General features: G+C 39.2%; 1 protein-coding gene across 18 annotated transcripts in view; it reads left to right on the forward strand.

The window, feature by feature from the left end:
* Window positions 1–11,445, forward strand: part of REPS1 (RALBP1 associated Eps domain containing 1) — a 101,080-nt gene that overhangs the window by 36,993 nt on the left and 52,642 nt on the right. For all 18 annotated transcript variants that reach the window (XR_003093299.1, XR_003093300.1, XM_025200315.1 and 15 more), the window contains 2 exons: window positions 380–573; window positions 6,707–6,860. Coding sequence is in view for 16 of the 18 variants with exons in the window: in XM_025200315.1 (XP_025056100.1) it covers window positions 380–573; window positions 6,707–6,860 (348 nt within the window). In the remaining 2 variants the exon portion in view is untranslated. The remainder of the gene's footprint in view (window positions 1–379; window positions 574–6,706; window positions 6,861–11,445) is intronic.

Raw genomic sequence — 11,445 nt, forward strand, 5'->3', positions numbered from 1 at the left:
CCTGCTGGTTAGTAAAAAGTGTGCTTCAGGCTGAGTTGTAGTAAAGCTGTGGATTTAGTTTGGTGTAAAAATTTTGCAGGTGTAGATTATTGAAACTTTTAATTTACTGCTAAAGACTATCACCGAATGCCCTTAGTTAATATCCAATAAAATAGCTTATTGGCTACCTATGTAGTAATATAAAAGAATGCCTAACACTTAGTCTGAAAAATAAATGCAACTATGGCTTCTAAAGTGATGTTACTTCTCACTTTGTTTTTTGGTGTATTTAGTTGTATTTAATCACTTTAATGAGGGTTTTAACTTTTTAATTAAAATTTTATATGGTTAAAAATACCTCTACTATTCATTCCTTTCCTGTTTGTGTTTTTTTTAACAGTCAAAGACCTCCCTCTTCCTAGGTTTGTTGTGTCAAAGAATGAACAAGAATCGAGACATACAGCCTCGTATGCTTCAGATGCTGATAATCCAGCCTCATATTCAGGTGTAATTCCACCCCCCCCTGGCAGGGTACAAGCCAAAAAAGGCTCCGTGAGCCATGATGCAGTTCAGCAACGTACATCAACAGATCAGGTAATTAACTGAAACAAGAATTGTTATTCAAGGTATTGTACCATTGTGCTGACTAAGCTCTAGCTTTGAAGTAGCTTCTTTGAAATGACTTCACACAAGCTTTTGTATTAATGGTTATGTTTGAAGTTTATATTTTTAATCTATCTAAACTGTGTGTGTGTGTGTGTGTGTGTGTACAGACTGCAGTATAGACTAAATCTAAAACTGCATTTATCTAATTTTACTGTTACATGAAGCTCCAGTGATAGGACATGTACTGTTTATTCTTCAGAACCCCTAGAGATGTGCCCTTTTGCTAGACCTAAAGAAAAATGCATTGCATTCAAAAGCTTGCCTATGCCTATTGCAGCCAAGCATTTGGTCCAATAAACTATCGTCCACACACATCCTGATTTTGTTAGAACTATTTCATATATATGTTGCTTCTATGCACTGTTGTGTGTGTGGTGCCCCAGACATAAAGCAGGTTTTCAGATATGCTTAAAACAGAAGTTTGGAAATAACACAGTTATTAAGAGGTAAAGGAAAATGAGTTAAACTTAATGAGCAAGAACCTCTGATAGTTTTATTTCATTTTTATATTTTTATTTTCTCCCTAAACTTTGAGTGATACCCTGAGACCTAGCTATTTCCATACATTAAGCTGCCTAGATTCTTATCTGAATGTGGCTTTAATCGAACAGCTGTTATAGGACCTGCAGGTGTGCTAAACTTTTATAAGTATTACCTTCTGTCCAGTTCACCTTTACTTAAGAAAATCCTTTGTACCATCATAGCCTCTACTATGCTTGTACAGCCCCTTAATGGAGACACTGCATCAGCTGGCAGGAGTTTTTCTGTTGGTGTACTTATATCTCATCTCTGAACAAAAGACAAGTAACAAGAGAACTCTTTTGGGTTCTGTCTACATAATTGTATTGTCTAGACTAGGGGCAGGCAGTTATTTCAGGTGGAGGGCTGCTTACCGAGTTTTGGCAAGCTGTTGAGGGCTGCATTTTCCTCTCCAGTGCAGGGAAGTAGAAAGATCCCCATGATCCCAGGCCAGAAGCCTCTGCTAGGCAGGGGTTTTTGGTTGGGAGGACAGGGCTAGACAGGCCTTGCTGCTGGGTCCTGCCACCAGCTTCCTCTGGGTCCTACTGCCCCTGGCTCCTGTCATCTTTGACAGGCACTTAAGAGCAAATAAATATTAATTTTCTAAATTTTTAAGGGCCCATGAGCTGGATAGAATGGCCTGGCAGGACAAATCCAGTCCCCTGGGCCATATTTTACCTGGGCCATATTTTACCCATCCCTGGTCTAGATACTGGATCTGGAACCAACTTCCAAGAGAAGTGGTGCTGACTCCTACCCTGGGGGTCTTTAAGAGGAGGCTGGATGAACACCTTGCCGGGGTCGTTTGACCTCAGTACTGTTTCCTGCCATGGTAGGGGGTCAGACTTGATGATCTGCTCAGGTCCCTTCCAACCCTACCAACTCAGTATGGTTGTTTTCGTACTCCTAGCCAAGCCAGCTGTCTTGGCAGAAGTTTGTAATATAGCTCAAACCTGAAGATTTCAGAGGCTGAAACCCGCAGACTGTTCTTCTGAACTGGTTCCTAAAATAAACTCTGTAGCTGGGCCAAGAGTTTGCAGTAGACTACAAACTAATACAACATGCGAAACATTGATTAGGCACCCCTATAGGGAACAAGACATGGAGTTATACTGAGAAAAAGGTGTCTCGGAAGAGTCCAAAAATGTAGAGCTGTTTTCTACGCGCTGTCGTTATACCAGATCAGATTAGAACTAAATGTTAACCATAGTGGTTTGGTTTGGGAGATTCCAGAACCTTGGCACAGACTAGTATTCTCAGATTTATGTAGGTTCAGAGGTTTGAGGTTTGTATTATCATATTTGATATTTTCTAAACTAACAGAAGTATTCAGTCTGGGATTGGGCCTTCAGTTTTTGGGAGTTAGAAGTCCTTGGTTTATTTTTGTGCAAATGAACTGCTCTCTAAATCCTGGTAATATTGGAATGAATGTCTTTGCAGATGTGGCTTTACAGATTTGTAGAGTGGGTTAATACATAGTTCTTTTTCTGATTCTGATTTTTTCCCCCATTCATCCTTTAATTAAGGATTAGTTGGTGGCCAACAACAAGTGCAATGGGGTTTCTGGTTAATTGAACACCTATGACCAAGAAGCTTCACCTTTGGACATTTCAGTGAAAGCATTGTTTAAAAGAAATGTAGCATTTTGGAACTGTGTTCGTGTCTTCAGTTTCCCACCCTCTCTCGCTGCTGGCTTTAGACACAGTGGGCCTTGAAGAAAACTTTGTCACAAACAGGCTTTTATAAATCAATTAACCCTTGCTGTTGCCCTGGACCATTGTTTTAATGCAGTGTCTACTTTACCTACAAGCCAATTCCCAAAAGCAAACCTTTTAAATACCATTTTCTAGCCATCAGTATCAACTGTAATCAGTGAATTGACAAATTTGACACATGGTTATCAGACATAGATTTAGATGTCTATTCTAAATTATCTTTCTAATGTTCCGAAGCAGGGTAAGTGAATACTTCAGTGGAGTTTGCTTATTGGCATAGGAAATCAGCAGGGATAACTTGTGTAGGCACTTTTGAAAATCCCAGCAGCCACCTTTCTGTATCTTTACACGCATAAGTATCTACAGAAAACCTGGCTTTGGCCTTTGGGTTTTTGGAGTTGATCTCGTCCACTCCTGCTTAATTCTTATTCATAGATTAGAAGAGAGAAACAAGCTTTCCTGCTTTTTCAACTGCCATCTGAGTACTTAGCTTTCAAAAAGTAGTCAGATGAACAAAATTAGCCTTTCTGCACCTACTGGATAAATTAAAACCAGAACTAATTAGGCCCAAGCTTAAATGTAAAAGCCAGTTTCTGTTTCATTGCAAAGAGGGAACACAATATAAATAATTAAGACAGTATGTAATAATGACACTTCAGAAGCTTTAGCTGACAATTTTTTTCCTCAAGCTATTGTGTAAAAAAACCAAAAACAACAACAAAAAACTAACCACCTATTTTTAACTTATTTGAGTGCAACTCATTGATATAACAGTTTATTTAAATAGTTTTAATTTAAAATTTATTTAAATCATTTTAACAGATTTTGATCAGTTTTAGGCCTTAAGATGTAGGTTTTTCTCATTTCGTGTTTAATTTTAAAACAGGCTCACTAAAAATAATTAATTTTTATTTACCTGTGATGGATGTCGGTAAGGACTGTGGAATCTTCCTTGGGTTAAATAGCAAGAGGACCATAAGTACTTCTCTGAACAGAGCCATAAAGTCTGCCATTTATCAGATTTGGAAGATGAGATGGAAAGATTAAAGGGGCAGTAATCTTGTTCCATTTATCAAAATCTGTGGGGAAGGGGTGGTGGGCAAAATGGTAGAAAACCTGTTTCTGATGAGACTAAGGTGCTAGCACAAGATGGGTATAAAGCATATTTTAACAGGTCTTAGTGGCTTGGATGATTATGTTCAGTTTTTCATCTATAACTGAAAAACATTTTTTTTTAGTTATAAAAAAAAAAAAAAACAACAACAACCCATGATCATTTGTGGCCAGTAAGTCTGCTGATAGGTGGCCATTAAGGAATTTTCTGCTTCGGACATCTCCCTACATTGTCTCTATAGATTCACACCGACCATCCTGCCTTTGCTGCTGTCAAGTATTGTTTTGTAACTTAGAGTGAAGATAAAATTGTAATTAAGGAGAGGTCTCTCCTTGCAACCGCTATTTTACATTAAAATTGGGTGGGAATAGGAAGCCCATGTTTTCTGCTGCTTTTCAGTGATTCTGGAGTCTGTGAACTTGCGCACCAGACTTTGATTGCAAGGAGCTTCTGAGATGTTCAGTGCTCTAAGTAGTAGTAAGATTAACAGAAGGCTTTAGAATGTGACTAAACGTTTTTTATTTAATTTCCTATATTAGTCCTATATACTTCTGACTGTCTCTGCCTTTGTATATTATACCTATAAGTAAATCACATGGTAGAAGATGCTTGGAAATTTTTTTTAAAAAATTAGGTTGCTATAGACATCTTTTTACGTTTTATGGTGGAATTTGTCATTCTTTGTAGCAGGACTGTTTGCCAGAGAACTAAATTCCTTGCATTTCAGCTTGTCAGTCTGACTAGTTAGAATCATAGAAAAACAGGGCATGGAAGGGACCCCCCAGAGTCCCCTTCGGCAGGACCATCCCCATCTAAACCACTGCATACAAATCCATTGTTTAACTTGTTAGTAAAACTACACAGTCAAATCTGATAGCCACAAGGTGTAACACCTTAACATGCCATAAGTGTGGCAGGGGGGCAGTGGCAGCCAATGTTGTGCTGCTGTGAGGGTTGTTAAAATTCACTTTAAAGGCCCAAGAAAGAAGAGGGCCACGTCCCAAGATACAGGGGAAGGCAAAAACTCCCACTGTCTGTACCAACACTGGGGTAAAATTCTTTTCTGACCTCAAGTATGGTAATCCGTCTGACCCTGAGTGGAGGGGTAAGTCCTTTTAGCTAGGAATCTTTGGGTTGGAGTCTCGGCAGGAGCATTGGTACACCCCAGTCAAAATCCCAAGCCTAGGCTGCAGCCAACCCCCAACACTTCTGGGGAAGGTGAATGCTCCCCCTCACCCCAACATGTAGCAGTGGGGGGCGGGGATTCCTTTCCAGCCCCAAGTGGCTATCAACAAAGCCCTGAAGCATGGGAAATATCCATAGTAAGAGCATAGGCATTAGGCATAGCTTCTCCTAGATAAAGGGTGCTCAACAAAAGGCATTGTTGAGAGGGCCTGTTAAATGTTTTACTTAATACTCTGTGTGCTCCTGTGCTTTACTTTAAACTCGGTGTGCTGCTGCACTGAGCCCAGCTCATGCCCAGAGGAGACATTGCATTAGCTGGACCTGACTCACCCAGTGTCTGCATAGATAGGGCAATTTAGTGGAGCTTTTTTGGTACTTTTATCTAATAGCAGATAGCTGATTGAATCAGCTATTAGATAAAAGCACCAAAAAGCCCCACTAAAGCGCCCAACCTATACAGATGCTTCAGAGCTGGATCAAACTGGTAAAGCCCCCTCCCCCTCATGTTTGGCAGCACCCTAAGTGTCTGTGAAGAACTGACTTCAGGTAATAAATACACATTGGTCTTGTCATTGTTCAGAGTGGACCAAGCTTTGAGCATGCTTATGCCCTGGACACTGAACTCTCTCTTCACAAAAATTCAGATTATAGAGCTACTAAGGACAGGTCCACACTGTCTTTGAATTAAACCCTGGAGAACCACTGAAAGCTTGATCATTTGCTTCTGTTCATTGTGAATCTAAGGCCTAGAAATAAGGCAGTGAAGCTGGTTTAGCTTGGGTTTAAACGTGCAAGAAAAATTATATCTCAGAACAGCTGAGTGCCTACTCAGGACTATGGTAAACTTGACTTTGTTTAATTTCTTAGTTATGTCCTGTGTTGAGCAGGAGCAGCTGTCTGAGGCATGCTTTTTAGTATTGTTTTCAAGCCCTTCCACAGGGCTTTTTCCAAAGGGCTTGTTCAGTGAACTGTGTTCATGACCCGAGTCATTCTTTTTTTGTTGGAAACAGTTGTATCTGAATGTTTGTATTTAAAAAAAAAAAAAAAAAAAAAAAAGTTAAATTTGGCTCAGCTTATTAACTTGAAATGTTAACGTGCTTTTGAAATGGAAAATGAAGATAAAATGCTTAGCAAGTTTTAGGTGGATTATACATATATAGTAAATAACATTTCAGCTTTTGAGACCTAGGTTCAAGTGCAACTTTTATTACGAATGTAAATGAACTTCATGAACTAGTTTTCCATAGTGGTGGTATACTTGTAAAATGATTGTAACAAGGCACATTGTTGTACTGCAGGAATACTGGGATCGGGGAGTGAACACTTTTGGGTGGGGGAACTATGTTCAATGTCAGTTGTATTGTGCCTGACTTCTGCTGTTTCCTCACTTCAAGTATTGAACTCTTCTTTATTCTAAGAAGAGTGTTTTAACTACTAAACAAACCTTTTTTAAATAAGAAATAATGATTGTATTTTTATTATTTACATCACAGTACAGCATTTTTTAAAAGTTCCTTTGTTTTAATAGGAGTCCACATCTCCAGTTGTTTCACCACAGCAATCCCCACCAACTTCTCCACATACATGGAGGAAGCACAACCGCCATCCCAGCGGAGGGAATAATGAACGGCCTCTTGCTGGACCTGGGCCTTTTTGGGCTCCATTTAGTGAAGCACAACCAGGTATAAATGTCTTATGTTATACTTGAAATGTTGCCTGAAGTTGTAGAATTTTTTAGAAAAGTTTATAGATTAGGTTAGTTTAGCTTTACATTTTCAGTATTGAGAGCAACTCAGTTGCAGACTGAAGTGTTTAAATTGGTACCAATACTGCAAAACCTTCTATCCTGGCTGCAGCAGGCCAATTTCATAAGTGTGATATGACAAGAAATTTGTGGAGGGAGGGATATAAGGAAAGATTATGAACTTTGCAAGAGAAAAATTATATCATTATAAAATTGGTACATTGTTCAAGCTCAACAAGAAACTTCCAAACAACTGTAAAATGGAACTTAGAATGCAAAGAGGATAGATAACAGTACTTGCTGTCTGCTTGAATTATGCTTTTCTTTACAGTAGGTTAAATTTTAATTTTTGTCAGGTTAAAGCTGAGATATTTCTTAACAGTTTGAGTTTTCTGTATTATCTAGAGCTTCTGCAAGTGTTAAGAATTCAGTCTTGAATTTTTTTTGTTTCAGTTATGTCGGAGAGTGCATTCATACATTCATGACTTCTGTGCTGTTATAACCATTCCATGTAGTTAATTATTTCTTGTCAGGCATTAAGAAAATGTCTAGTCTGTGATCCATTTCTCTTGAAATGTAAAGAGCTTTTCACCTGTAATGTCCATGTTTCTACAAGTTCCATTTGCTTTTCTCCACTGTTCCAGATTTTCTACAATGAAAGGGACTCCTAGTTTCAGCAACTCTTTTGGCTTGTTTTGTTTTTTGTTAAAAATATATTGTATTTTATAGTCTTGTTATTTTATATTAAATTGAATTATGCTGTGACTTATTTCTTACTTTATTTGAATACTTACGTATATCTGGGTCTCCAGAATTGGCCCGCTATTTTTCATCATCTTTTCATCGCTTTTTTGTAGTTATTGCTGTAATAAGCCTTTGAGGATAAGGGAGATTTGTATAATCAGAACTGGTTGAAGGTATTTTCCTCACCTGTTAAATCCTAAAGAAATACTAAAATTTGTTTTATTTTCAGGGGCACCTAAAAAGGAAATGGGTCATATGCAGTGGGTTGTGCCAAACATGATAGTATCTCAACAAATGACATACCGTGCTTAGTCAGGTTTATAAATTAAGAGATTAAACAGTTTAATGTGGTCTTATGCCACATACAAGTTAGAACAATTCTATTTAGGTTACATTTTTAATGGATAAATTAATGTCACTTTCCCCCTTAAAAAAACTTGAGTACAGAGGTTATGATAAGATCAAATGTAGATGAGTTATTGCCGGGCTTGTCTTTTAGTTTGCAAAGCCAGTGAACTCCTCCAGGCTTTAGTCAATAATTTGCTGGTACCAGTTTTGTTACTGGAAATTGTCTTTTTTTTTTTTCTTCTTTTTTTTTATAAACCAATGAATTCTCTCTTAATTCATCAACTGTTGCAGCAGCGTTTTTTCCTGTGAATACCTATTTAGGTCTAAGAAGTCCTCCCTGAATCAAAATATATACAAATCTATTTAAATTCAGCCCTATTTCCCATGCTGAAGTACTTTTATTGAACCTAAAATCATTCTTAATGCATCCCTGTGGAGGAATTGCTTGATTTGAAAACTTTAAGTCTAGAGATGATTTATATTTTACTGTGTTAGCTGAGGGCTAAATTAAATTAAATTGTTGCCTGGTTCTGTTACAAATCCTAGGTATACTTTTTAGACATAACTTTCACACTCTTTTGCTCTCCCCTGTTTCTGTCTTTAAAAAAAGGTGTTGTATGTGTATTAAACTAGGGTCTAGCAGAGTAGTTGCACAAGGTTTGGATAACTGCTCTGCTAAAATTCAAAATCAAGCTCTGCCAGTTCATCTTAGTTCTGACCTGTGAAATTCCCTTTCTGTTCCAGTCTTAGACCTCTCTTGAATAATCAGCTAATATCAAATTATAACGTACCTACTGTGTGGAACCATTGTACTAGAATATGAGATGAGACCACAATATTTCACTTGTGATCCTCTCCCTTAAGAACCCAAATCTCTCTGGCCGTAAGGCAGTAAATGATAGGTTTGAGAGAAGTGCATCTAAATTTTAAGAGCTTGTTATTGTTAGCCTTTTTCATTACTTAAACTCCCTATAATACCTTTCTTCTCTTGATCAAGCATATTGTTTTTAAATATGTCTAGAGTAGGGTAAGAACTGGTTAGACATTACTTGGAGAAGCTAGATGTCAAGTAGTTAGGGTCAAATAAGGCATACTGTAGGGTATAAAGTAATTGGCTGAGGTAATTTCAAAGCTATTGAATTCAAAGGTCTCCTTTTTGAGAGCTCGTGGAAGTCAGGTGTGGTCCCAAATGATTGGAAAAGAGCAAATAATCATGGCCATTTTTAAGGAAGGGTAAAAGAAGGATCCAGGGAATTACAGACCAGTTGGTTTGACCTTGATACCTGGAAAGATCAAGGAGTTGTTCCTTGAGGAATATAATGTGAAGCATCTAGAAGAGTACAGGGTGATCATGAACAGCCAGCAATGGATTTGCAAAGAGCAAGCCATTCTTGACCAAGCTGATTTCCTGCTCTTATAAGGTGAACTTGGGGAGAGCAGTGGATGTGAGATCTTGACTTTAGCAAGATTTTGATACAGTCTCCCACAGCATTCTCATTAACAAGCTAAGGGAATACAGGCTAGACAAAAGTACTGTAGGTGGATACATACCTGATTGGATCATCGTGCTCAAAAAATAGTCATCAATGGCTCAGTGTCAGGTTGGGATGAGGTATCAAGTGGGATTCTCCAGGGGTCTGTCCTGGGTCTAGGATTATTCAACATTTTCATTAATGAATTGGACAATGGGATTGAATGCACACATGAAATTTGCAGGCAGGTCCCAAGTTGGGTGGAGTTGCAACTGGAGAATAAGGGTAGGATCCAGAATGACCTAGCTAAATTGTCAAAATCGTCCAAAATCAATCGGATGAATTTCATCAAGGACGGGTCCATAATCCTGCACTTGGGACAGAATTATTGTATATACAAATACAGACTGGGTACTGCAGAGAAGGACCTTAGGGTTGCAGCAGACTTTAAGATGAAATATAAGCCAACAGTGTGCAGCATACTGGATTGTATAATAGGAGTGTTTCTTGCAAATCAAGGAAGTGATTCTTCTGCTTTATTTGCCACTGGTGAGGCCTCACCTGGAGTAGTGTTGTGAGTCCCATATTTTAAGAAAGTTGTGAATAGATTGGAAAGAGTCCCACAGAGACCAGCAAAAATTATTAGAGGCCTAAGGAACAAGATGTAGATGAGGAAAGGCTCAAAGTAGTATGATTATTTAGTCTGGAAAAGAGAAGACTTGAGGGGGTGGGATTTGATGAGTCTTCAGGAACAGGTTAGACACATGGCTGGGATGATTTAATCAATGAGGATCTTGCCCTGAGCAGGGCATTGGAGTAGATGACCTTATGAGGTACCTCCCAGCTCTGCTTTCCTATGATCGTATGAAATACCTGAAGGGCAATGATGTTGAGGATGGAGATTTTTCTTTGTGGCTGTAGGGAACAGGATTAAGGGCAAGGAGCAGTAAGAGTTAAAATCTGCAAGTCTGAAGTTCTGTAGAAAGCACAGGGATGCATCAAAACATTTGGAATCTGATCAAGAATATCATGGGATGGAGAGAATTGATGCAACCTGCCATAGGAAATAAGAAATGCATGTAGGATGGTACAACCAAAACCTGGTAAATGGGAATTAAATAAATTTAGCATTTGGCAAATTGTAAGTTGCATGGCACCAGTGTGTTTAATTGTGTGTGTAAAATGATGTAGGCTGGAAGTAAGTGTTTCTAATGTATAAAAAGAGTGGAATGGAAATGCCCTTTGGATTTATGTTTATTCCTGCACTATCCCCGCTGTCAGCCAGCCTGGTCACCTAACTGATTGTATGAATAAAGGCTGCACAAAGTTCTTACTGAGTAGCTGCTGCATGTTTATTTGAACTATATTTCAGCAGGACCTGAGAGGTCCTTGGAGGCAGCAACGTTTTGGTGCTGTGACCTGGGTAAAGAGTGACTCGGTGGTATAGCCACGTGGCCAGGCAGTTTTGGGTCTTTGGGGAATCCCCATGGGTTGTTGGAAGATATGCAAGTCAGATTTAGACAGACTACAAAAGTGGGTAGATGAGACTAGGACGGGGTTCAACGTAGACAAATGCAGGGTGCTGCACCTTGGGAGAAGGAATCCACAGCATACATACAGGCTGGGGAGTTCCCCTCTTGAAAGCACAGAGGCGGAAAGGGATCTTGGAGTCATTATTGACTCCAAGATGAGCATGAGCTGCCAATGCCAGACCGCAGCCAGCAGTGCTAGCCATACCTTGTCATGCATCCAAAGATGCATCTCAAGCCGGTCCAGAGAAGTAATACTCCCCCTCTATGCGACTTTGGTTAGGCCGCAGTTGGAGTACTGAGTCCAGTACTGGGCGCTGCACTTCAAAAGGGATGTGGCCAGCCTGGAGAGGGTTCAGAGGAGGGCCACTCGCTTTATGAGAGGGCAGCAGGACAGGCCCTATGAGGAGAGACTGAGGGACCTGAACCT

This window comes from Alligator sinensis, unplaced genomic scaffold (assembly GCF_000455745.1).
Source record: "Alligator sinensis unplaced genomic scaffold, ASM45574v1 scaffold542_1, whole genome shotgun sequence".
Classification (NCBI taxonomy): Eukaryota; Metazoa; Chordata; order Crocodylia; family Alligatoridae; genus Alligator; species Alligator sinensis.